Raw genomic sequence first — 26702 nt, forward strand, 5'->3', positions numbered from 1 at the left:
TTGTCAAAAAGTTTCTTTAGACAATTATTGTTCAGTCAGCCTTTTTAGATAATATTGCCATATACATATGCATATCTTAGAAATAGTTCCATTTGAGTTGTACTATTTATAAATACTGATCGTGAAAACATTAAAAACAGTGTGACCGTTAATATCATTTTCGAGGGCTTGCAAGATTTTATAGAGAAATAACTTAAATAAAGTGTTTTCAAATACAAATGAACATTATTCGAATTTTCCCAAGCATTCTTCCAAAAATCCTTAATTAAAACAAAATAGCATCCACTCATGCTATTGTGAATGAAGTATATTTTGGTATATTTTATGGGCAAAAATACTACATTCCACAATTCAAATGCGGCCACGCTTGACCCAGTATATCGCTGGTATACATTCATATCGTACTCGTTGAAAAGGTCGGACGCAGTCTGCGCGTCACTAGCGCAGAGGAAGTAATTATTTTTTATTCTGTGCATAAAAATAAGTATTTTATTTTAAAAAGTATTTCAAGAGGTAAGTTCCGTTATTTGCTGTACTAGTATTACGCAAATTTCATTGTTATTCTCAAGAATTCGTTTCCCAAAATCTTTACGTATTGATTCTCTAATACTTATACACGCGTGAAAAAATTTCCCAGTTTTTTCATTAAATTCTTTTTTTTTGTATGCGTCTGCAATTTTGATGTGGTTTGACAGTTGTAAACAAATGTCTTGCCGCAATTAATTTGCATTTGCAAATTGTAAATTGAAACTAATTTGTTGCATTTGTCGTCGTTTTTATTTTTCTTTGCTGCAGCACACACAACAAGCAGATACAGAAAATTCTATTGATTTGTACGCTCGTCCAAGATGGCGGACGACGAGCAATTCAGTTTGTGCTGGAACAATTTCAACACAAATCTGTCCGCTGGTTTTCACGAATCGTTATGTCGTGGAGATCTGGTGGATGTATCTTTGGCTGCGGAGGGGCAAATTGTAAAGGCGCACCGTTTGGTGTTGTCCGTCTGCTCGCCGTTTTTCCGCAAAATGTTTACGCAAATGCCACCGAATGCCCATGCCTTTGGTAAGTGTCTTGCAAAATTGGTTGCTAAGCGGCAATAATTCTTTATTTTTATGCATTTTGCAGTGTTTTTAAATAATGTTAGCCATTCGGCATTGAAGGACCTGATTCAGTTTATGTATTGTGGCGAGGTTAACGTTAAACAAGATGCCCTACCAGCGTTTATAAGCACAGCGGAGTCCCTGCAAATCAAAGGGCTGACAGACGTGAGTAGAAAATATACATGTACACACATAGAGCCAATCGAAAAAATGAGCACCAACAACCGCCAAGCGCCTTTCCCGCGCTCAATACATACAAAACAAATTCCACACTCGCACGACGACATATTCATGTGTATAAGAGCTTGCCTGACTGTACTGTACATCGAGCGACAGAGAAGCATCTCGAATCGCATGCCACTCAAATACACAATTGTGTGTGTGTAACAGAGATGGCAATAGTGTGCGTTAACAGTTGCTTATGCAGCCGTCGCACTTACTCCTTTAGAGCATAATAGCGCAGCTGCGTTGCGCGCGCTCTCAATTGGTGGTTGTTTTGCTTATTCGAATTGGATCAACCAACAACAACTTAAACAACATTGAGAATATTTTCATTTTTATTTTCAGAATGATCCCGCTCCGCAACCTCCACAGGAACCCACACCCCCACCACCAGCCGCACCTCATGTACAACAACAGCAACAACAAGTCCCAACCCAGCGAGTACAGCGTCAACAGCCGCGTGCATCAGCACGTTATAAGATTGAAACCGTTGACGATGTTCTGGGCGATGACAAGGGAACAACTCAGATTGTCATCCAGACTACAACCGCACCTCAAGCCACCATTGTACAACAGCAGCAGCAGCAACAACAACAGCAGCAGACGCAACACATTCAAACGCAACAGCAACTGCAAACCGGGACAACAACAACAGCCACGCTGGTGTCGACAAACAAACGGACAGCACAGCGCGGTTCCCTCGTTGGCAGTGGCAATGTGAAGCGCTCGAAGACAACAACAACAACCGCAAATGTTATTGACCCCTTGGATACGACACCGGACACCGCGACCACGACTACTACCGCTCAACAACTGGCTTCCCAACAGATTACCGTGCAAACGACGGTGGTGCCCAGTGAGACAAAAGTGCATCAAGTTCGTCAACAGCAGGCTGCCGCTCAAGAGGAAGCTGAATATATTGATCTCCCCATGGAATTGCCCACGAAATCGGAACCGGACTACAGTGAAGATCATGCCGAAGTTGCTGGCGATGGCGATACGACCTACGTAGAGGATGATACCTACGGTGACATGCGTTACGATGATAGCTACTTTACCGAGAACGAAGATGCTGGCGCACAAACAGCTGGTGGCAACACAAGTGCCGCTAATGTCTCAGCAACCACATCGAAGGCCGTGGTCAAGCAGCAGTCGCAGAGCTACAGTGATTCATCGTTTGTCGACACCGGCGCGGATCAAGGCAACACAGAGGCTCAAGGTTGGTTGAATTCTAATATGTTGATCCAAAGATGTACTGCGTACAGTGGATCAACTAAATATATTAGAAGTTTAAGCTAGTTTTAAAGTTTAACAAATGGGCAATTCGACTGCGACTAGCGAGCGGACTCCTAGTCATATTATCATATCAAAGATTTGCCATTCTAATGCTAAGATATCAATTTTCCTATCGCTGCTCGCAATTCGAATATGCCTTTAATTTGTTGGTTGTAAAGAGCGCTTAAATCTGCTTTATTCATTTTATATTCACACTGCGATATCATCGCTTTAAATTTGTAATTGCAATGCACATTTAAGAGCGGCTTTATTCAGCCACTAGCCAAGCTAAGACTTTAGACCTCTGTTCTATTAATTAATCGCAAGAGATCAGTTGGTCGAGCGACTGGCAAAAACAATGTTTATTGTTTATGCCGTCGCTCTCGCGTTAATCACAAATCCTTTTGTTTGTGAAGTGGTAAGTAGAGTGTTAAATTAAATTGTGCCTAAATGGAAAGAAGACCCATCAACTGACTGGTGATTGACATAGACATTCTGGAGGCAGCTAAGGAACTCATTGAAGCTATGTATGTGAGAGGTACCCTAAAACTGAAGGTAATAATCTAACAATGTTGAAGTTTGCATGCCGATTTTATTGAACATTTCAGTTTACAATTTAGCTATGACGAAAAGGATACTTCTGTAAAATGGCAGATTTAAATCCAAAAGATGTCACATTCTATATTCAATAATTTGTATGGATGAGATGTTGCTACGATTTCCTGACGCAACGTAAAAGCTTGCTGTCTGTGTTTCGAGCAACGGCATCTATTGCCGAATCTTATTTCCTGAAAACCCATTGCCCTGGGAAAAGCAATTGTATTCAAATCTCCACAATTCTCTTGTGTCCAATGGTTCTACATATATATGGACTGACGTAGTTTTAAAGGTATGTTGAACCAACAAACCTTAGGCTGCAAACCGCGCTGTGATGAAGACAACGGTGTAGAGCAATTCTTATGGATTCGCTTAAGCGGGCCATCGACAGGCGGGCATGTGCTCGCCGAAATTTTTCACTTGATGGTAGTGTTCGTCGTCAAATTCGTTTTGACAAACATTCTCGCTTGTGGATGGCCTGCTTAACGCACTGGGAATGTAAGGGGAGGGGTCCCAGTTAATTTAGAGATGGAAAATTGGGGATTCTGCATGGTTAAGTACAGTTCACATGCTGTGTTTTGCAGTTCGTTGCCAGAATAATGTGAAGGACGTAAGACGCGTCTTAAATGCGTCGGTATTTGCTGAATGGGTAACGAGAAGGTAAATGCATGTGAACATTTTTGTATTCGTAAAATCGACATATATTAGTATATAAAATTAATTAATTTTAGTATTTGGTATGTAAAGTTGAACTATGTAATAATGCTGTAGAATGAGAACTTTCATAAATAAATTTCAATAATCTGGCGTTGCCAGGCCGCTTATATTTTGTATTTCAATGTCCGACCAATGCAGCACTGCATCAAAGCGGAGTGGCAACGCTGTGCGAATGCTTTGAGAATAGAGGAGCTACATACATTTTTTCTTTTATTGGTTCGTTAATTTATTTTCCATGTACACATTTAAAATGTGCCGTGCATTTGTTATTGTGCCTGCAACGATAAAGTGTTTAGTGAATTAAAGTGCAGTGTTAATTGAAGTGATGACAATAAAGTGGATATCGAAGAGCGTATGTTTCGAATTCGATGCTATTTGTATCTTTGTTGTGTTTTCTGTGATCTGTAGTGGACGTATTGTAAATTATGGAAAACCGTAGAAAATGCCATAGCATTATCTCTAAATTGGGGGTTGATTTCGCGCTTCTTTTTGATGATAAATAAAATGTCGAAACCATATTTGTAGTGTTGTTTTATTTGTCGCTAAGCTTAAAGTAGACTTACTATATTTATCGTCTAAGTTAAATTGTAGTTACTTTACTCATTCCATACTCTGTTTTCTTCTTTTGCTTCCGCTTTCTGCTTGATTTACTGCTCTGCTCCTTCGCTCTGCAGCTGGCGCTATCAAATTCATCCGCAGCCAGAAGAAGAACGCCCAGTTAGTGTATAAGGATTATATATACAACAAAAAAACTCACACAGGCCAACGGACAGACGACTTGGCGATGTGCCGATGTTCTTAAGCTGCGCTGCAAGGCGGTTGTCATCACCAAGAATGGTGAATTCTTGGATGCACGTCGTCAGCACAACCATGAATCGCATGCCGGACGCATTGGGCAACGACAGCTGTACAAAGTGGAAGAGGAACTGGAGGAGTACATTGAGATTTGTACATCGAATCCAAAGATATCACAATACCTGAACAGCAGCAACATTAGCATTATGACGGCCAAGGATGGCAAGGAATGCAAGTTGTATGTGCCCGCCTCGGAGGCCACTGAGATCGAGATGCAGGCATTGGTCGAGGCCGCTGACAATGATGATGGTGATGGCGTCCTCATTGAGCAAGTGGTGGAAATGAAGCCCATACAACGCCTGAGCCACAAGAAGTTTCAATAGATGCTCTTAAGTTTAAGTTTTAAATTATTCAATTCATGCAACATACCATATAGAGAGAATCCCTTTTTTTAATCAATCATTTTTATTGCGTGTATTCATGTCCACACAACAAAACATGTCTCAATAAATTTAAAGCCAAAACAACAATTTGTAACTAGATAACATTTTTATTAAGACATAAGCTAAACCTATTAAGTAATATTAACATTCACAACTAATCCATAAACTTTTCTTTTCTTTCTTCCGCAGAGGGCGAATTGCTGTTCATCGAAAGTCCTTGGTCGACACCTTGTCTGGTGCTGAACAACTATATGTACAATTGCCACAGTCGAAAGAACAATAAGGAGTACTGGCGGTGTCACAACTATTCCAAGAAGGTGCACGAACAACGCTGTCGTTCGCGTTGCGTTCTCGAGTTCGGCAAGCTGAAGAACATCACCGGTGGTCTCCATAATCATGCGCCGCACACGGAAAAGATTGAGAAGATAATTCAGCGGAATCGTCTGGCGGCAGTCAACACGGGACGCGGCGGCAAATTGGCACGAGTGCACAGTATTACAGATTTCCAGCAGCATGAGCCAAAGCAGGAGGTGATCGAGATGGTGGAAACAGTGGAGGGACACCATCATCAGCAGCATCATCATCATCATCATTTACTGGCCAGTGAAGCGGCCACGTTGCAGCTAACGGAGACAGAGCTGATGCACGCCTCCTTGATGCTCATCCATGATTAAAACCGTGTGATCCCATCTCCCGTGTCTGTCTGTGTTCTGTGCAATCCGTGCAATTTAGTTTCTAAGTACAACACACAAGTCGAATAAAAAAAAAAAGCCAATTCAAAAAGATGAGCTGAGCAGATGTAAATATTTGATGCCGTATCTACTATGTCTATATATTGCAGCAACACTTAAGAACTATAAACTAAATCGTAAGTTAATTACGCCCACATTTATTGAACATTTCTAACATTATTTCATTTCTTTTTTTGCAGTGCTCACCTATAACTATCGTGGCCAATTGGTCCACGAAGGACACGTTTACTCCTGCCACTCGAGGCATGCGGCCAAGTGTGTGGCCTTTTGGCGTTGTGTCTTGTACAAGAAGTTGAAATGCCCTGCAGCTCTGACCACCAGACAGAAGGCGATAGTGGCTCATCGTGGTAGCCACAATCATGTGCCGTCCACGCCGCTTAAAACGTTTGTGCCTCGCATCTACAAAGACGAAAGCAGCGTCTAGCTATAAGAATTGTAATTATGGCAGAAACAATTCAAGCTGTTCACAAAGCTAACGTACTTTTCTCTTCCATTTCTTACAGTTGAACATACATATGCCAAATTGATAGACGGAAACTGTGAATAAACCTACTTTAAAGCAAACTATTCCAAAAGCAGCTGTAGCTTTATGAAATGTTATTAAAGCTCTATTAAAATCAAAGCTGTCAACTAACTATATTCCAATTGAACCTGTGAATAAACCTATTCATAAGCCACCTGTTCGAAAACAAACTATTTCAGCATTATTAAATTTACATTTTTGCTTTAAATAATACAAAAATAATGTGCCTTTTTTATGTTAATATTAATAGCTGCTACTTTTAATCTGTTGTACTCATTTTGCACATTTGTTTCTTGCAGCTTTCACCATCATACCGAGAGTTCGAAATATTCTTGCGCCCTCAATTCTGCGTCGTGATCAGCAACGCGTTCCTGTGCCTAGGACAACTCACAAACAGTTGACGGCTTCGAGTCCTGAGTCCCCAGCCAAAAGACGCGTCATCCCAACGCCCAGCACAGTGGTTGCCCAATCCAAATTGGTCCCTGCGCACACCAAGCTGAGTCAAAGTAATCCGGAAAATATCATACGCACTGCGGCCAACAATCACAAGTTCGTTTATGTGGGAGTGCCGCGCATGAAGGGCAAATGCGTCAATTGCTTGAAGAATGGTAAGACGAATCTGGAGCGGATTCCCACCTGCTGTGACTCGTGTCCCGGCAGCAATTGGATGTGCGATGCTTGCTTCGACGAGTTGCATTAATCATGGTGCACTCAATCAGATGACTTATTTTCAATCATTTCTTATTATCATATACATACAACATATATATTTTCTTATTGCAACTAAAAATAAAGATAACCTTTAATTACTATTGAGTGTCTTTAATCGATGGGTTTCTTGATGCGTTCGCGTCGTCTTTTGGCCTCCTCGTGATTATGGGCCCCATGGAGTATCTCAATTGCTGCATCCTTGGTGCGCACACGCGCCCGACACTTGGTCGTGGAGCGAGTGGCACAAATCCATTTGGTGCCGCGACTATTCTCCATGAACTTCACATAACTGTGACCCAGATAGTTCAGTTTAATCGATTTACGCTGACCCTTGCTGAAGTAGAATGGGCAACCTGTAATGATACGAGATGAGACGTGAACTGAACTGGATTAGCAAAGCAAACAAAAAATGCTAAAAGTATAAAACACATTATAAGAATTTGAGAGAAATCGAATCACTGTTGAACTGCTGTTGAAGCCTTTTTCTTTTAAGTTTATTTGATGTGGTTTTTGCGTACTTGAATAAATGTTGTGTTGTATGTGTAACTAGCATACTTTCTTTTTTAAGCTGAATTATGATTAATGTTCATTATGATTAGATTAAAAACTACATATATATGTATTTGCCCCTTCACCTCACGCCTCACTTCTTGCGGCCAAGGACACGGGACGCATGCGAATGTGAATGCGAATGTGTTGCACCCACAATGCCCGTGACATCGGCCACAATCTCCTCGTACTTTAAATGCATCCCCAGCTCATTGACATCAATGGTGGCCGTCGATTCGTCCGTTAACGTTGTGGTAAGCATCGCATCGCTGGCCAATTGCTGCTGCTGCTGCTGTTGATGGTGATGTTGCTGCTGCTGTTGTTGTTGCTGCTGTTGTTGATGCACTTGCTGCGGTTGCACCAATTGATCTTGGCGTATGCTTGCCGTTGCATAGATCTTGGCATTGGCATTGGTATTAGCATTCACATTCACATTTGTTGCGGCAGTTGCCTCCGCTGTGGGTGGCACACGACGCACGCGTTTCTTGCGACGCACAATCTCCTCGTGCGTGTGGAAGCGATTCAGTGGACACACGATATCGTTGATGGTAAACACACGCGATCGGCACTTTTGATTCCACCATTGATTGCAGCGCCAGTAGCGTTTCTCCTCGCCCGTCGACAGCTTCAGTGTCTTCTCAAAGATGAAGGGCTGACCGCCATAGATGAGCTGCATGCGACCTCGCGACGTCGCCGTGTAAATGGCAATGCTGTTTTCTGTGTGCACAAAATACAAAAAAGGAATACAATTAGTTTAAAGAGAATACAATATATAGGAGATTCAAGTACACATATAGAGCAAAAAGTCAGTTTTTAAGTGTGTTACGCTTATAAAAAGGCGTCCATATATTTTATCACTTAAACGCTAAAAATACTGTCTCTAGGTGACAAGGGAATCGTTGAGCATGCGTGCTATGCGCTTCGAGGGCGGATGATTGTGCTCGGGTCGCGTTAGCCACACTTTGTATTTGCCATTTGTCAATCGCTTTGTGGAGATTCGTGCATTGCAACTGGGCAAACCCGATCGGCGAATGCGACAGTTCCAATAGGTCATCGAGCCATGCTGCTTGTTCTTAGCATATGCATATTGATTGCAGACCAACTGCACCGACTTCCTTTGGCCGCGTATGAAACGCATCTTGGGACACTTTCTGCTCGAGCATTTTCCCTCCGCATTGACCACCGATTCCACCAATAAGTAATCTCCTGGCAGTTCTGTAAATGCAGAAAACAAATACGTTAGACATATCGAATATATTGTTGTAGTTTCATATAGTTTGCTTGCCGAACGGTAGTCAAAACAAAGTTGCGCTTTAGTCTGGATTTATTTTGCTTTGAAATTGTGGCTTAGTTTAAGATTCAAGATGCTGTTTCACTTGGACTGCTCCTGCTTCACCTGCCTGATGGCAGTGCACAAAGGATTGCGTGCCAAGCCGTCCATAGAGTCCTGTTGTTGCAGCATGTACATTGATTGATGTGTGTGCCGACAGCTCGTCACGTGTATTAAATCCCCCTGGCTGGTGATCCGTGTCACTAGTCGAGCCCGACACTTGGCCTTGTGGTACATGGAGCATTTCCAATCCCGTGACTTCTGACCCTCGCGTAGCTTCTCATTGGGCGTGTAAGTGTTGCCCTCGTAGTAGACCAGATCGGTGCCACGATTGGAACGCACATATTGTGCAAGATTCGTCTGGCGTGCGCCTAAAAGGAACAAGAGGACAGAGAGTTAATGTTGAATGCCTTGAACGTTTTTTGCAGATGATGAGTTCATGTCTTTTGGTGATGAATAAAGCAGGCGATTCAATTTTGCATTCGAAAATATTTATTTTACATGAAGTATTAGTGTTGCTCTTGGCCACGATTGTGATTGTGAACTCCATTGCTCAACTGCACCTGACCGGTAACCTTATTCTGTATGGCACGAGCGCGACACTTGCTGCGAAAGTGGGCGCACTTCAAATAGCAACGATGCTGCTGTTGGTAGCTGATCACAAAGCGATAACCATCGATGAGCGGTTGTCCGCCACGACTGCGAAACGTGAGACGCGGTCGACGACGCAATGCTGCATGCAAGTAAAGCGAAAAATTTCGGATATACATAGGGTGGATTAGTGAAGCGAGTGTTGTGTTTGATGGGTGTTTACTTATGAATTAGTTAGTTACAACTTAACAACTAAGCTATATATACAAGCTAATATCTAATCTAAAGTTTCGAGCCCTTGGCTTGATGGTTGTGATGGCGGCGACTCAGCTTAATGCTGTTGCTGCTGCCTTCACAGCTAGTGACACAGCGTGCCGGACAACGTAGCCGAGTATTACTGTACTTGGTGCACACCCAATTGGTGGTCTTTAGATAGCGTCGCTCTACGGTATACATGTGTCCCTTGTACAGAAGATTGCGGCCACCACGACGATTGGCCACCAGCTTATAGTGTCTAATATCATCTGCAATAAGATACAAAAACAGTTAAGAGACAATGACCACTTACAAGCTACAAGAATAAACACTATTCAGAGATTTACTTTTAGTTGATTTTAAAATTAACTTGTATTTTTATTTAGAATAAAATAATATGATATTTGAACTATATATTTTTGTAGTTGGTCAGTCAGTCTTAGGGATGATTGTGCTGACCGCGCAACGCTGAGATCTGATTCGATTTGGTTACAACGCGCGCCGTGCACTTGATGTACTTGCAACGCAGCTTGACGCACTCCCAGTAGCAAGCATCCTTGATGCGTCTATTCAACGTGAAAGGTTTCCCGTTTATGGTCAGCAGATTATTCCCCCTATTGCTGCGCGTAAAACAGACATTTAGATGATCAAAGCTTTGCTTTTTTCCCTTGCGTTTCAGCGTGGGTAGCTGTATCTTATAGTCGTTATTCAACGGATCTACAAAGAGAGAGAAAAAGTTGTTTTTAAGAAAGTGTTGAGAGATCACTTAAGCGATTACTGCAGTTTCCAAATCGACAATGATTGAAATTCAATACTACAGAATACAGAAGGCAAGTTACAGTTTCTCTTTATTGTTCTTATCTTACAACTAACAACAAATAATTTAAATATGCTTATGCTTAAGGAAGAAATATATTATTTATTATAAGACTGTTAGATGGAGCACTTCTTACCGTGATTTATTTATTTTAAACACTCATTCCATAGTTAAGCAACCAATGTTCTGTTTGGGAGGCAGAAGTGATATCTAATGCTATGGAATTTAATAATCAAATTACTCACACACACCCACATATTTATGCAAATAGTATTTGTAGTTTAAACTAAAAACAAATGACTACACTAACTGATTATGGAATCGCCAAAATCGCGAAATTTTCACTTTGTGTTTTGAGTTTATCCCTCACTTATTTTGGCTTCAATTAATACCACTGCATAACGTAGACTTCAGGGCTACGTATAGTTATAATATTCTGGCGCGATTTTCCACATTGATTGTATAATTTGTACACAAAATGTATTGTTTTTTATTTTACAAACAACACAAACACTCGCTCTGTATGTATGTATGTGTACACACACAGTCATACATACACATACACATTTGTATACACATGTCTCACATTACAGAATGGGCCTTTAAAAGGCTGCTATTTATATTTTCTAATTTACACATAAATTTTCGTTAATTATATATTTTTTGTTCTGCACATACTTGAATAACTGAGCGTAAACAATTAATAACATTTTGCGTCGGCACCAAATTCTTTTTTTTCAACACCGCCGACTTCTAGCGTTGCCGGACAACTAATGTTGCCATATCGCAAACGATTCAAAGCAACTCTGTACTTTGCTCTGTATGTGTGTGCGTTTATAGCGCATGTAGTGCAATAGTTTTTCATTTGTCAACTTAACAATTTCAAAGTTTACTCCAAACAAATAAATGTGTGTTTTTCAAAATCGAGTGTGTATTTTGTGCAATTTAATCTAAAGCTTTTAAAATGTGTTTACTATGTGAAAGCAGTTCGCAAATTGCGTTACAACTGCCACGCTGTGTTTACCAAATCGCCAATAATAATAATGTAGGGTCACATTTATGATGAAAATAAAAAAGACTTACAAACAAGAAAATGCAATGTGTTTTTATTTAACTTGTGTTTACTTTATTTTAACAAACGAAGATTAAAAATACTCAAATTATATTAATACGTAAATAATCTTATGTTCTTTGTAGGAAAACCACAACAATCGACGGCATGCAAAGTGAACAACAAAAAGGAAACGGAAGTGGAAATAACAGCAATCAATGCGAAAAAGGATGATGCTATACCGTTATACGCCGGTAGCAATGTGTTTGTATCAAAAACTGACCTGGCAGCCGCCTATATTCCCTTTCCGGCCATTTATACGTCACGTGTAGCCGATTTGGTGATTGGGAAGACGGAATTGAATCGCATAGCGTTTGGAAATTCTTCAGCGGATCAGAATATCTTTGAGGCCATCATAAGTATAGAGTGGAAGACTTGTTTATTTACTATAATCTATAAACCATACTTATGATCTTTACAGCACATGTTTGTCAGGTGTTTGCTATACACGGCAGCTCATTGGATAAGGAAACTGTGCAGAAGTTCATCGATTACAAGTTGGCCAACATTAAAGCTTTGGGTTCCGAGATTAAGCGTTAGCAAATGTAACTAAAAGAACAAAAATTGTATGTTTCCTTTGTGAAATGTGAATAAATGCGAAGAATGTAGAAGAATTTGTTAGTCCCCCCCTTTTAGTGTAAACTGTTTGTTGTTGTCCCCCCAATCGAATCATGTTCAGCATCTTAACTAACCATTGCCACACATCTCACAATTCTTCTATTTCATTGTAGGTGTAATGCAGTCGATCAAGGCGCTCTTCGAGGATAAGAACACCAGCACAAACATTCAGTATACGACAACGCAACGAGGTCGCATAATGCTCATCTATAATGGCTATAGATACGTTGTCAATCGCCAGAGTCTAAAGAATGTCTTCTGGCGATGTTCGCGGTATGTGAAGCACTGTTGTCGTGCCACTTTGGTCACCTCCAAGGTGAATGATGTGACCTTGCGCATATCGGGTGCTCCACACACGCATGGACCGGAGATTAAGCTGGAGGAATGCAGTTCACCGGACTTTTCTGTTGAAATACTGGATGAACTTAGCGAGCTGCAATAAATAAACAAACAAACACACTCATACAAATTTCACTAATTTTAGTTTAATTATTCCTTTTTCAATAAATACATTTACATCTATTTAAGAGCTGTATGTAGCTGTTTATGTAGAATAAGCTAGCAGTTAACTGTAATACATTCAATTGTCCTTTTATAATTTACTAATGTATTTGTCAACTCCCACTTAATTTGCAGTTGAGATTAAGATGGAACCATCATCAACGACCACCACAACACCCATTCCCAATGATGCAGCTGCTTTGGCGGTCGCCTGCTTTAGCGATGAGGATGCCATGTCCATGCGCAAACCTTACACATTGCCAAAAATTCTAGATGGTAAGTTCTACAAGAATATCCAACCCAATCAGAAGACGCCCGGCGCCATTCAAGCCACCTGCACCAGCTGCTACGGTCTCATCTCGGGCACCACGAAATCCACGGGGAACTTCCTCAGTCATATCAAGCGACGCCACAAGGAATTGCTGCCGCTCTGCCAGCTATATTGTCAGGCCAAGAGCAATGTAAACGTGAACGACTGCAAAGCTCCAGCAGCGGCAGTAGCTCCAAGTGCCATTGAGCAGAAAACAAACACGGCTCCAATGCCGACCACGTTGCCAACGTTGTCGACGTCGTATGCTGCCACCACAACCTCGTCCCACCTAGCGATTCCCATGCCACTGGCCATGCCGTTGTCAATGCCGGTGACTGTCCAGGCACCACAAATGATGGCACTGATGCAGCAGCATCAGCGCCAACAGAACACGACGCATCAATTGCCGCAGCTACAGACACTAGGTCAATCCCATCACGGTGCTGTCTACATCAGCAAGGATTACTAGCATCATCGTAGAAATGGGACAATTGGAAGAGTACCTAACCTAAGTGCAACTTCGCTTAAGTCTTAATATATTTTCTATGGTCAATTAGCCATAAGTATAAATATAAATGTATATTTTATGTACATAATAAATTTGTAATTTGGTAAGCGACTTTTGTACAATCCAAGGATTCCATTTATTTCGAATATTGTTAAGCATATTATTACAATTTATATTTACTTTTAATCTCTTCTAGCCAATCCTGCTTTTTTAAAAGAAAATTGCCGATTTCAAAGGCAGGTCCAAAGTTACAGCGTTTTACAAAAATATATGAACACTATCGCCTATTCTAAGGACAACGTAATAAAATTAAAGACTTTTGTACAAGTAAATGTTACTTTTCACTGCAGAAATGCAAATCAAGAAAAGAAAAAAAAAAGTAATGCCGATGTAAATTTGTTTTATTTCTATTTATAACGTTACAAATTATCCAGAGCCGTATTATAATTTCTACTTACGCTTATTCTCTTTTAGCTAAAGTTCCCCGTGCACGTCGTCTGAAGATTAAGGACTTTGATGGAACTGCGATGTTTGAAACTACTAACCGCCAGCGACCCAAACTGTTAATTGATGGTACCGGCTATTTAATACATCGTCAAAGTGCCGAAAATGAACATGTTGGCAGCTGGCGTTGCATGCATCATCACAAAGGATGCAAGGCACGAGCGTCCACATTTATGGTTGGTTCCGAAGTTAGATATCGCCACTCCAGAAATCCACACTTTCATCCATTCCTTACATTGCAAAAGCATAAGAAAAGGCAATTCAAAAAAGAAATAGACAATCGCCTTACAACATTAATAATAATTAACTATATCTAATTTAGGACGAAAGTACACATTTAACATTTTTCAAAAATAACCTTGTTCATGGTGTCGATATTCTTTTGTTTTGTCTATCAATTAATTTAAAATGTATGTCTTTATTGTTTCTTAATTTTATAATATTTGACTCTAAGGACCTAAAATCTTTGTGGATCCATCTTAATTATAAATAAAATAATTAACAACATGCTTCAATGCTTAGCAAAGGGATCTCGAGACACAACAGTTGTATACTTTATATATAATTTAAGATTTCCCATCCGATTCGAAATCGCGTTCTACATGCAAAGAACTTGTACTTGCTTCTTGTTTTGTATTATTCGATTGTCCTAATTAAGTTAAATCCGATACTGTCACTATTTCTACGCTGACTCAATCTTCGCCAACGGATCGCCAGAGCCGCTCTCAGCACGATTCCAACCATGAATACGATCGGCGGCAGTCAGAGAGCTTAACTTCTTGTGTATAAGCATGCCAGCCGCCTTGGCCGCCTCTATACGTTTCGTATCGCCCATATGATTATGTACATCTGTTAAGAACATAATGAATTAAAATGGAAAATCATTGAACATCGCAGAACAAACCATTAGTCACGTAGAGATCGTCGCCGATGGTCTTAAGGCGACTGCGGCATTTCATGGAACGATTTTGTACGCATTCCCAGTACAAAATGTCATTACTTTTGCCATAAAACTTGAGATTGGAGCGATAGACAAAGTTGTTAATAGTCAGCAGAGTGCCGCCCTTCCGACTGATGAGAAACGTCTGTGGTCCACAGTTGTGCACGTGCTGTGTAACTGCAAGAAACGAATTAAAGTGTATTAATTACATCAATTAGCAAATTACAACAAAATTATAGTCAGAAGTACAAAGTATGTGAAGCTTACATGCTAGTCATATAGTTTATTATGGAATAGAGACTTTATTGACATCAAATTTATTACAAAAAACAGTAGAATTGATTCAGTTAGAAATATAATTGTGATTAAGTATAATAGGGATAATAAATGTAGAAAATAATGTAAAAGGTGTAAGTGGATTCTGGGGAATTATTGTCTGCAATTAAAGAATTCTCCAGAAGTTTCTCTGGTAGCGTTATTTCTTCTTGTTCTGCAGTGCCTTCTGCAGGCGACGCTTGATCTTCTCGCGAAAATCATTTGGATCCATTTCGCCAGCAGTTGGAGCTGGCGGAGTTTCGTTCTGGTCGCCTTCTTCTTCTGCTGCGGCAGATGTTTCCATTGCAACGGATTCCTCAATTTCATGGATTTCAAACACTTCGCTCTCCTCCTCCTCTTCTGGCACCAGCTCCACATCAATGTCAGTACTTGGATTCTGCACTAAGATCTCAACTTTTGGTTCCTCTTTCGGTGCAGCAGTAGTCACAACACTGATTGCTCCATCGGCTGGTGTAAATTGAGATGAAGTGACGCTCTTGTCGCTAGCTTGCATGAAGTGCACATGCTCTCCATCGAACGGAAAAACGTTCTTTTGGTCGCAGACTACGCGCACTTTGCACTCTTCGCCGTGTTCGCGGAAGCAGCATTGGAAGACCGAAAATTGAGCCTTGCGGAACGAAAACTTGAACAGATGCCCCTCGTACACCAGCTTAACGCCACCTATAAAAATATTGTGCCACATTATCATTGGGAATGCAACAAGTGAAGAGAGAGTAAAAGAGAGAGCGGGAGAGTTGGACTTACCCTTTGTGGTGGATGCATAGACGGCTGGCTTGCTGGCGCTTTCGTTCTTGGTGGCGGCTTTGAGCTTATCGAGCAACTTGAGCTTGGGCGATGGATCATCTATCTTGGTTTTGGGGCGACCGCGTTTACGTGGTGGAATTAACTGAACCTGCAATGTTGATGTGGCTGTTGTCGCTTTCGCTGCTGCGTTCAAGTTAAATGGTAATAAAAAAAAATTAGAAAAAGAAATACAACAGGTTAAATGATGTGCTCAAACGATGCACAAACTTAAATGAATGCAAATAAAACACAAGTTTAAACATTTCCGTTATTCCGGACATTTATTAATAAATAAAAGTAAAAGAAATGAAAAATAAAATTAAATAATATGCGCTGCAGTTGGAAAACACACGTTAAGAAGAAGCACTGTACTTGTGCGGCCCGCAAAGTTGCCACCTGCCACAATGGTAGGGTGCTGCCACATCGCGGTAAGAACGCGCTCTCTAGAAGTCGGCCATCTTGTCAATGTTTCGCCGCAGAGTTGTATGAGTTTTTTTTTCGCCGTGGTCGCTTCGCTTGCATTTTTGGCGAATGGCGTTGTGTGAATATTTACAAAAAAATATATTCTATAAACCTGGTGTAATAATGACCAAAAATAATGTGCAAAACAAGTGCAAGTGGTGTGTGTGTGTGTTTAACAAATGTGCATGAAATGAAAAACCAAAGGCAGGCAATATTCTGCTCAACGCGCGCTGTTGTGATTCTATTGTGTGTGGGCGACCACATAAAACTATAGAAAAAGATGAAGCTCAAATTGTTCTAAAATAAAAGTGTCGTGTTAAGTGAACTGTTGACAGCAGTGGTAAGTCTTTTTGTTGCCAAAATATATATCTATTGCCAAGAGATATCTGTGATTTTCCTATAGCATTCTAAACTGTTTACCAAATGTATATATATGTATTTGTATGTGTGCGTGTTGTGTATGAATTTGTGTACTCTCAATAAAAACCTTTGTTGTTGTTACCAAACGGTTGTGTTTTGATCTAAACTAAGTTAGGAACCGAACTCCATTCGTCTATGTTTGCCAACGTTTCCGTTTCCCATTCTTCTTTGTTTACAATTGCAGCAGATGAATCTGTTGTCTCCCAGAATGGACAGTACATCACCGAACTTCCCTCGAATGTTTGGATTCACAAATATGATTACTTCTTTATGCGGAACCAAAAGCAGGGCTACAATCTCATCTTCAATGGTTATATGTACAAGAAGGAGGCAAGTTTTCGTGCCACCGTTAATTGGATCTGCTCCGATGGCAACGGGAAACGACTGACGGATAACAAATGTTCTGCACGTGCCATAACAAAATTTGCAGGCGGTATTAAGCTGGGAAAGAATGCACACAATCATCCGCCGCGTTTCACAGGAAATTGTGTACCCGCCAAACTAATGGACAAGGACATGTTATTGCAGCAATATTAAAGCACGCCACAAATCTCTTCTCACACTCTCAACTGTAGTTTTCTTTATATAGAGTTAGTATTAAGTTAAGTACTAAAACCCCAATAAATATTATATGTCTATACTATATATCATCCTATGCAGCGTCAAAAGTTCGATTCCGACGCACGCCCAACGCCGAGTTTCTTTATGTCGACGGACGCAGCCATAAGAAGGTGCGTGCTCTACAATATCGCACCTATTATCACTGCATGAAGCCCAAGTGCTTCGCGCAACTCATTCATAGCGAACTGAAACGCAAACCGATGCTAACCAAGTGCAACAACCATGCGCCACATTGTCAGCCAAGTCCAGAAGCTGCTAACTAGACATATGTAGAGTACTTTGTAGCCATAACCACTTTGATGTAAACTAAGTTAAATGAAAAGCGTACAAAATTGGAACAGCAAACTCAGTCTTTTATTTCTCCCAGCCTCTGCAGCTTACGAAGCTGTCCAGCACAACACAGTTCTCTGAAACTACTTTTCACATTTTATCTCTCATTGCAGTCAGGTACGATGACGATGCACTGCATCTGGACACACAGCAGCGTCGCAGCGGCAGCAGCAGCGCCGGAGGCACTGGAGGTGACAACGGCTCGCCGTTCTTCATTGTCAGCAAGTACGGCACCAAGCAGATTATGCTGAAGCAACACACCTTCAATCGCCACATCACCCGCGACGATGTCACCTATTGGCGGTGCAGTCAATTCGCTGTGCTGCGATGCCGGGCGCGTCTTAAAACCAAACAGGATACGCTCACCATACTGAATAGTGAGCACAACCATGAGGTCATCACCAAGGCGAGGAAATACGGTTCGCTGAAGCGACAGCGGGCGGAAGCGGAGGCAGCAGCAGCAGCAAGATCAAAGAAATTGGATGATTACGTTGAGACGAAACCCGAACCGAATACAGACATTACAACTAGCCCTTAATTTTTGTGTTAGATCTAAGTTAAAAATGCAAATACGTAATTATTAAATGATCTTTTTTTAGTGGTCAAAATACTTCAATATCTATATACATATAGACATATATATCATATACGTGTTAAATAAAATTGTACATTTAGCTACGCTCTCAATTTTGTTACAACTATTCGCTATAATTTGTTCACTATAATCACTTAATTATTCATTTGTCTATCTTCTTAACTAACCATATATTTTGTCTGTTTGCTCTTCGTAGATGACATGTCATATTACTCCTATATAACGGGCTTTCGTGGCAGTCGCAAACTCAAGATTGGCGAGTTCACCTTCACCAGGAATAAGGCAACTGGAACGAAAACATATTGGTCCTGTGCTCGAGCTGGCGCTCACAAGTGCAAGGCGAGAGTGGTCACCGTTCAGGACAATGATGTGATCATCAAGTGCAGTCAGCACAATCATCCGCCATACTAATCGTCGTCGTTGTCATCGTCGTCGTCTCATTTATATAGTCTTCTTTATTTAGGGATAACTTGCATTATTTCCAAGTCGAGTATTTGTATAGAGAAAACTATAAAAATAAAAGTTTATTTTAATGCCAATAACACAGTCGAATGTTGCTCAGTGAAATTTATCTATAAATTGTTGTAATTGCTATTCAAATTAAATCTTAACTCATTGCTATTGAAACTCATTCACAGAACGCTGCGAGCTGCTGGAAGAAATGGATGATTTAAATGGGGTCATCAAGCATTCGCTGCTCACGTTTGTCAAAGGTCAGCGTGGTTGCAAGCTGTTGGCTTTCAATGGACACAACTATGTGCGCAATAGACGCGGCGGCCTCAAAACCTATTGGATATGCTCCAAGAAGGTAAGTTGACTTTAATGTTTTATAAAAGATGCTAAACTAATAGATTTATTATAAATTTCAGGGCAGCACCAAGTGCAATGCACGCGTCGTCACCAATGTCATCGAGGGAGTGCACAAAATTGTGCTAGAATCGTGTCATCATACCTGCCTCAACAGCGATCGCAAGAAGCGTTTGTCCGTCGTCAGTCCGCTGGTTAAAACCGGCCTTAAGCCACCAAAGGGTTTGGCCAGTTATGTGAAAACGGAGGCCGATGAGGATTTGACGCTTGAACTGCGCTCGCTTAATTTAAGCATCGAAGATCTGCAGCAGTTGCATCAGTCATAAAGTGCAAGTTAGGATATAAATGCTAAGAAATTAATTAATAAATAAGCAAAACAGTCTATAAATAAACAAATTTACTGTCTCAACTGTAATTATATTCTGTAATGTATTTAGATGCTGTAAGTTATTATTCAAACGTTTCACTAATCATTTTATTTTATGCTCTTTTAGTGCCCTTCCAGATCATTCAAGCGCAGCGCAGAGCTTCAGCACCGGCGGCGTCAGAGCTGAAGCGCATCCGCACCACAAAACTTATGGAGGACATACACTATGTGCGTACGCCAGCTGGGAATTCGGTGCTGCAGTGCGGTGCTCATCGCTATTTGCGCAACGCATCCTACAAGGACAAAGTGTACTGGAAGTGCTGCAAATGGCGCAAGCAATGTCGCGCCAGATTAATCACCAATGCCACCTCTGATGGTCAGACGCGCTACGCCATCAGCGGAGCACATAATCATGCCTAGATATAAGTATATAAAGCACTGCGGAAATAGGGAAAATATGTATATATTTCGTATTATACAATTAAAGTGTAATTAAGCTAATGCAATCGAGTTGTGAATAGCTGTTTATGCAGGAAACTATATGAACAGGTGAGTCTACTTAAAACTGTTTATTTTATTTTTGTTTTATATTAATTTTTGTTATGTTTTTAGCTGTTTTTTATTTGTAGAGGGTGTAAAATCTGTTTTAAGATATTTTAAGAGATACATTTCCTGTTCTTGAAATGAATAACAGTTTATTCTTCAGGTAAGCTATTTTTCATAGCTCTTTTTATAGTTGTTAATTATTGTTTTAATTTTCTTTTTAGTTACTTGATGTCCTATAAAGGAAGAACTAAAGACTTTAACTTATTTTTTGATCTGAAATATATTTTAAAATTAAAGTAAATAGCTGTGAATAGTTGGTAAGTTTTCTTTATAGTTATTTTTTATTTTTATTAATTGTCAATTTTGTTTTTTTATTTTTATTTTTAGTTACTTGGTGTGCTAAAAACTTACTTTATTTAATTTCTAAACGGACCTTTTATCTACTTTAAGTTACAGCATGCAAATATAATCAATTTAAATTCAATACTCAATGTGCTTTTTATTGTTTCGTTTATTTTTTATTGTTATATTCTATATTTAGTAATTATTTATTAATAATGTTTATTTCCTTTTGCAGCGCTAACTGAGCTCAATCCCAACAATCTGGCAGACTACGGCAATGAAAGCTTCCTGCCCAAATTTCGCGGCAGACGAACACAAAATGTGCGCGTTGGATTATCTGTGAAACAAAAGTGTGCACGCACCTTGGATGATTGGGATCGAGTGCGTTACGAGCGCACCGCCAATGGCGATGTGTTGATCTATGAGAATCAACGTTTCACGCGTAGTGGCACCTACGGAGACACCGTGTTTTGGAGCTGCACCAAGCGACGCTCTCAGTGTGCCGCATACATGATTACCAACCAAAAGAAACCTACCTATGTCGCCATATCGGGTGTACACAATCATGCCTAAGAACAACAAACAACAAACTTACTTTGAAATCTCAATAAATGCTTACACAAAACTTTCCAACTCCAAGTTATGGCTTCCTTCACCCAATACTTGCATTTTACAATTCACAGTTACTTGTATACTAATTGCATGAATTATTAATGTATTCTTCTTGCTTGTCTTTTAGAGCTGGCTGTCTTTGGGACAGGACAACGAGGACGCACTGTGTTGCTGCACAATGACCAGAAGTTCGTAAAGAATCGTAGCTCCGCTTCGCGCACTTATTGGATATGCTCCCGCAAGGTAGTTTGTAATATAATCCCAATCATTTATCGATATTAATGTGCTATAATCTATGCTTTACAGGATGTGACGGTGTGTCGTGCACGTGTTGTGACTGCCATGGATAGTTCGGGTCAGGCGAGAATTATCAAGCGCAACTATGAGCACAATCACAAGCGAAAGTACCCGGCCAGCGACATCACGTTGTCCGAGCAGTTGTCTATTATCGAGAGTGGCGCCTCTGTGGGTCAGCTGAGGAAGGGGCGGGGCAAGGGTAGCGTGATCGGAAAATAAGCTTAGGATTAAGCGCAAACATGTTTTAAATAAATTACCAATTGCATAGGTTTATACTGAAAACACACATGGATTTATTTATCGCTGTCAACTTATATTTTTTATGTTACGTTTTATTTGTTACCTTTCACTAATATTTGTATTTACTCTTTGTTCCTTGCAGCGTTTCACATCGATTTTGCGGACTCGAAGAAGAACGGCGGCAAGCTGCTCGTAATCAATGGCTTTCGATTCTTTAGGAACAAGAAGCGTGGACACTTGCAGTATTGGAAGTGCCGTAACTACTACAAAGAACGCTGTCCGGCCATTGCGATACACGATGAGTCGACGCTCATTCTCCGTCTGTGCCATCAGCATCAGCACATGGAGAGCAATGACATAGAAATCAAGCCGCTTCCGTCCACAGCCAAGGAAGAACTGCCCGAAGTGGAGGCTCCGTCACTTTCGCCACCCGCAACGCAACCGCCGCCCGAACAGACGAGATCGTTGTCTCCGGGACGATCTCCGCCGCCGTTGCATGAGTACAAAACCAACAAACAATGTTTCGAATTTTAGCGGAAAGCAACAAAATATTTAGTTTCGATTTCAAGTTCAATTAGCTGTTAAGTGTGTTGAGTTTATTTTTGTGGAAACGGTTTTTTTGTATTAAAAACAACAGCAACTGTCAAGTGGTTTTTCAATGTTTCTGCCATGTAAGCAACTGCCTCATCATTAATGTTCATCCTGGACAGTTTCCATTTGTGCTCTCGCTAACGCTAACGCTAACATTACTCTATTCTCTACTGCTTTCAGATGCAGCCCAGGGACATGGACACGGACATGGTCATGGACAGTACAGCGGCAGCCAGCCAAAGATACAGTTCTCGGTGTCAAAGCGTGGCGGACAATTGCTGTGGTTGGATGGATTGAAATACTTCCGCAACAACGAGAATCGAACAAACTTCTTCTGGCGCTGTCATTGGTATTATCGTCATGTGCGTTGTCCCGTTTTGATCTGCATGAACAAGTTCGACTCGAGTGATTTTCGTCAGATTCATCAGCACTGTCATGTTAAGCCGGATCGCAAGGAGAAACAGCAATCCTCAAGGACTAAGTCGAGAACGGCGAGCTCTTCAGTTGTGGGCGATGCACTGGAGGTCGTCGATGCGGAGATTTTCAACATCTAATTTAAGTGCTATTCAAAACTTAACAATTTTGTTGGCTTGTAAATAAAAATATCAAAGAAAAAAACCACTCGATAAATAGGAACACTTATCATAATCTTTATTTAAACATATGCCATTTTTGTAATCATACTAATTCAAATTTGTCTAAATTTCCATTGCAGTTGTGCTGGCCAATGATGAGGTGCCTAATCCTGAAGATGTGCTCGTCTTCTTCACCCAATCCCTGCGTGGTCGCCCCGCCATCATGGCCAACGGCATTCGATTCCTGATCATGAGTGAGAATAAAAAGAAAATCCTTTGGCGTTGCAGTTCGATGGCCACCAAAAAGCTCAAGTGTCCGGCTCGCATTACGATGCTCAAGGAGAATCCACCCAAATTCATAATCAACAAGGCGGAGCATATGCACGCAGAGCTAAAGCGCAACAAGTACAGCTCCAGCAAGGCACAAACAATGACCCAGGCTCAGGATGCGGCACAAATAAAGCTGGAGCGTGAAATGGAGGGCGCCGTCAGTTTCGAACTGCATCAGGAAGAGGTGCAGGAGCTACACGAGCTGACTGACGATGCCCTGTAATAGTTCGGATAGAACAGCATATCGTCATATACATATAAATGCAATTGTATAGTTGAGATGGGCGTCAAAGTTATCTATATCTAAGAATAAAGTCTAAAATTGTACATTTAATTAATCGAATTTAAGAACTCAGCATTTTTGAAACAAACAATTTATATGATATCTATGTTAAACATTTCTAATCTATTTTTATATCTGCTTTAAGGTCTGACCAACTTCTGCTATGTGGTGAGCCAGAAAGGACGCACTTTGCTGCTGCACGAAGGCTTCTACTATGTGCGCGAGAAATGCATCAATCCAAAGACTTATTGGCGCTGCACTCAGTATACAACTGTCTTGAAGTGTCATGCACGCATTCACACTCAGAGTGGACACATTGTGCACTCGTCGAAGCACAATCATGAGCAGGAGCAATACGGACGCAAGCTCAAACGTGAGGTAAGTACCTCAAACAGAAGATGCGATCATTCTTAAATCACGTTTGTTTATTGAGTACGTTGAGCACGATGTTCACATTTATGTTTATCACATTTTTTTTAATTAAATCATTTTGTTTTTTAGGTGGCAATATAAATTTTTCTCGAGCCAAGAAAGAAGTCCTCTGCTGAGCAACAACTTCTGCTTCATATACATCTGAGCATTCAACTCATTTGAAATGTGAGGAACATCATCTCATACTTGTTAGTAATAGAAGTTAAAAATGCTTGTGGACTTTGCATTTTTGAACGCCATTAGTTCATAATCTTCCTTTCACTAGTCTTAGTCTTAAACGTTTTCAATGTATATTGTATTTCAGCTTAAAACATATCGTATATGAATAATATGTGTTAACTGTACAGAAATAAACTCAAATCTATTTATCAACACACCCTACACACTTAATAATTGAACTCAACTACGATTGAGATATTGAGATTATGACACTAATATTTTCCCATTTCTCAATTGCAGATGTGATGATGCTGGCGCACTTTACCCGGACTCGCAAAAGAAAGCGGAAACTTCTCATAGATAAGCACGAGTTTGTCATGGATCGCAAGCTCAAGGCCAGCATCAACTGGCGATGTTCTCGATACCGAAGTGCCAACTGCAAGGTGCGTGCCACAACTCATGCCCTCGCGACTGGTAAGGAGGTGTATCGTCTGAAGTATGCGCGCCACTCTCATCTATGATTCAACAACTGACGACAGCGTTCCACAAATAATATAGTATGTGTCTCCTATATATATATATTTGTCTAGATATTTCGTTTAACCAATTAACCTCACATAGAATGGATTCTTCTTTTTTTTATTACCGACCTAATCAAATTTATCGTTTAGGCTAATGCATGCATGTCTTTCATAGTTGTTAATCTAACTTGCTAATCATTTAGCTTAAGCTCTTAAATCAAGTCTAGAATTGAAGATTTGTTTAAACTGAGCTTACATGATGTTCTCTTATGTTTATCGCATTTTTTTTAATTAATTCATTTTTGTTTTTTAGGTGTCTTTATAAATTTTTCTTGTGCCAAGAACGAAGCCCTCTGCTGAGCACCAACCTCTGCTTCGTATACAGAGCTTATTGGTGCTGCTCTCAGCATTCAACTCTCTTGAAATGTGAGGAACATCATCTCATCTCATACTTGTTAGTAATAGAAGCTAAAAATGCTTGCGGACTTTGCATTTTTGAACGCACGCAGTTCATCATATTCCTTTCGCTAGGCTTAGTCTTTAAAGTTTTCAATGTACTTTGTATTTCAGCATAAAACATATCGTATATGAATAATGTGTTTACTGTACAGAAATAAACTCAAATCTATTTACCAACACACTCCACACACTTAACAATAGAACTCAACTACGATTGAGATATTGAGATTGTGACACTAATATTTTCCCATTTCTCAATTGCAGATGTGATGATGCTGGCGCATTTTACCAGGACTCGCCAGAAGAAGCGGAAACTTCTCATAGATAAGCACGAGTTTGTCATGGATCGCAAGCTCAAAGGCAGCATCAACTGGCGATGTTCTCGATACCGAAGTGCCAACTGCAAGGTGCGTGCCACAACGCATGCCCTTAAGACTGGTCAGGAGGTCTATCGACTGAAGTATGCGCGCCACTCTCATCAATGATTCAACAACTGACGACAGCACTCCAAACACAATATATGTGTCTACTATATATTTGTATTTGTCTTGAGAATTCGTTTAACCAATTAACCTCGCATTGAATGGATTCTTCTTTTTTTTTTATTACCGACCTTTTAGCCTTAATAAATGCTATTGCAAAACATTAAAAAAAACCTAATTAAAATTATCGTTTAGGCTAACGCACGCATCTCTTTCATAGTTGTTAATCTAACTTGCTAATCACTAAGCTAATTCCTTTTCATCTTATATATTCTTACAGAACAGATACGCAAACAAGGCATCATGATAGTCAAGGGCACCAAGGGAAAGCCCAAGTTGTTGATGGGCGGCTTTGAGTATTTTCGCAACAATAGTCGTGGATCGAAGACGTATTGGTTGTGTGCGCGCAATCGTTATCTACGCTGCTCCGCTCGTATTATCACCTGCTCCAGTACCGGCGAACTTGTGGTCAAGAATCAGCTGCACAACCATAGTCCACACTTTAAAATGGATCCCAAGAAGCAGTCACAAGAGCAACTGTCCAGCTCGGAGTAGCTATTATTGGAGCCAAAGCCACAAAACTCAATCCAACGTAGAGTCTTACTTTAGTCGCAATAAAGCTTATAGAATAAGTCGGATGGTTTTACGTTCTCCCGTTGATTTCACCCGAAGAGTGGAAGAATATTTTAAGCCAATGGTTTTATATGACACGTTCATCTGCCTGTCCAAGTCTGGGGAAAATACTTGTCGAATTGCAAGTGTATTGTTTTGTTTTAAAATTATTTAAAAGAACGTCTCCATCTTAGCTAACATATTAACTAAAAATATTTAAATAGTAACTGAAAGACATATGATAACAAGTTCTTCAGAAAACAAATTTTGAAGTCGGAAAACTAGAGCTGCTTTGGCTCTTAAATAATCAGGTAATGGGTAGCTCACAGTC

The 26702-nt window shown here is 40.4% G+C and overlaps 10 protein-coding genes across 37 annotated transcripts; 1 reads left to right on the forward strand and 9 right to left on the reverse strand.

The window, feature by feature from the left end:
* Positions 1-391: 391 nt before the first annotated feature.
* On the forward strand, positions 392-26391 carry LOC133836338 (modifier of mdg4-like). Of its 28 annotated transcripts, none has more exons than XM_062266771.1 (7): positions 394-513; positions 796-1062; positions 1126-1265; positions 1668-2541; positions 11875-12147; positions 12210-12333; positions 12520-12535. In XM_062266771.1, exons 2-6 carry the CDS (start codon positions 849-851, stop codon positions 12326-12328), a joined length of 1620 nt encoding a protein of 539 aa, XP_062122755.1. In that variant the 5' UTR covers positions 394-513; positions 796-848; the 3' UTR covers positions 12329-12333; positions 12520-12535. The 28 variants fall into 28 exon arrangements, 24 of the variants coding, with proteins under 24 accessions (XP_062122746.1, XP_062122749.1, XP_062122748.1 ...); XR_009893717.1 differs by lacking the exons at positions 11875-12147; positions 12210-12333; positions 12520-12535 and adding exons at positions 23852-24084; positions 24208-24326; positions 25542-25576 and having other exon boundaries at positions 395-513; XR_009893716.1 differs by lacking the exons at positions 11875-12147; positions 12210-12333; positions 12520-12535 and adding exons at positions 23852-24084; positions 25132-25244; positions 25542-25576 and having other exon boundaries at positions 395-513.
* LOC133839499 (uncharacterized) lies at positions 7162-7566 on the reverse strand. The gene is made up of 2 exons (XM_062271091.1): positions 7563-7566; positions 7162-7488 (listed from the first exon to the last, which is right to left on the reverse strand). Exons 1-2 carry the CDS (start codon positions 7564-7566, stop codon positions 7247-7249), a joined length of 246 nt encoding a protein of 81 aa, XP_062127075.1. The 3' UTR covers positions 7162-7246.
* Positions 7350-8496, reverse strand: LOC133836341 (transcription factor kayak). Its single transcript, XM_062266788.1, has 2 exons — positions 7771-8496; positions 7350-7488 (listed from the first exon to the last, which is right to left on the reverse strand). The coding sequence occupies exon 1, from the start codon at positions 8358-8360 to the stop codon at positions 7779-7781; it is 582 nt and encodes a 193-aa protein (XP_062122772.1). The 5' UTR covers positions 8361-8496; the 3' UTR covers positions 7350-7488; positions 7771-7778.
* On the reverse strand, positions 8502-8822 carry LOC133836344 (uncharacterized). The gene has a single exon (XM_062266792.1). The coding sequence runs from the start codon at positions 8820-8822 to the stop codon at positions 8565-8567; it is 258 nt and encodes an 85-aa protein (XP_062122776.1). The 3' UTR covers positions 8502-8564.
* On the reverse strand, positions 8991-9655 carry LOC133836342 (uncharacterized). Its single transcript, XM_062266789.1, has 2 exons — positions 9516-9655; positions 8991-9385 (listed from the first exon to the last, which is right to left on the reverse strand). The coding sequence occupies exons 1-2, from the start codon at positions 9562-9564 to the stop codon at positions 9057-9059; spliced, it is 378 nt and encodes a 125-aa protein (XP_062122773.1). The 5' UTR covers positions 9565-9655; the 3' UTR covers positions 8991-9056.
* Positions 9524-9784, reverse strand: LOC133836343 (uncharacterized). The gene has a single exon (XM_062266790.1). It carries the CDS (start codon positions 9782-9784, stop codon positions 9524-9526), a length of 261 nt encoding a protein of 86 aa, XP_062122774.1.
* LOC133839511 (uncharacterized) lies at positions 9888-10136 on the reverse strand (the record flags this gene model as incomplete). The annotated part of the gene is made up of 1 exon (XM_062271104.1): positions 9888-10136. A coding segment is annotated over one exon (249 nt), but the record flags the coding sequence as incomplete, so codon positions are not given.
* LOC133839518 (uncharacterized) lies at positions 10203-10581 on the reverse strand (the record flags this gene model as incomplete). The annotated part of the gene is made up of 1 exon (XM_062271116.1): positions 10203-10581. A coding segment is annotated over one exon (282 nt), but the record flags the coding sequence as incomplete, so codon positions are not given.
* LOC133836345 (uncharacterized) lies at positions 14912-15267 on the reverse strand. The gene is made up of 2 exons (XM_062266793.1): positions 15134-15267; positions 14912-15078 (listed from the first exon to the last, which is right to left on the reverse strand). Exons 1-2 carry the CDS (start codon positions 15186-15188, stop codon positions 14912-14914), a joined length of 222 nt encoding a protein of 73 aa, XP_062122777.1. The 5' UTR covers positions 15189-15267.
* LOC133836346 (modifier of mdg4) lies at positions 15452-16499 on the reverse strand (the record flags this gene model as incomplete). The annotated part of the gene is made up of 2 exons (XM_062266794.1): positions 15452-16165; positions 16250-16499. Coding segments are annotated over 2 exons (771 nt in total), but the record flags the coding sequence as incomplete, so codon positions are not given.
* Positions 26392-26702: the final 311 nt, after the last annotated feature.

Source organism: Drosophila sulfurigaster, chromosome 2R (genome assembly GCF_023558435.1).
Source record: "Drosophila sulfurigaster albostrigata strain 15112-1811.04 chromosome 2R, ASM2355843v2, whole genome shotgun sequence".
Classification (NCBI taxonomy): Eukaryota; Metazoa; Arthropoda; class Insecta; order Diptera; family Drosophilidae; genus Drosophila; species Drosophila sulfurigaster.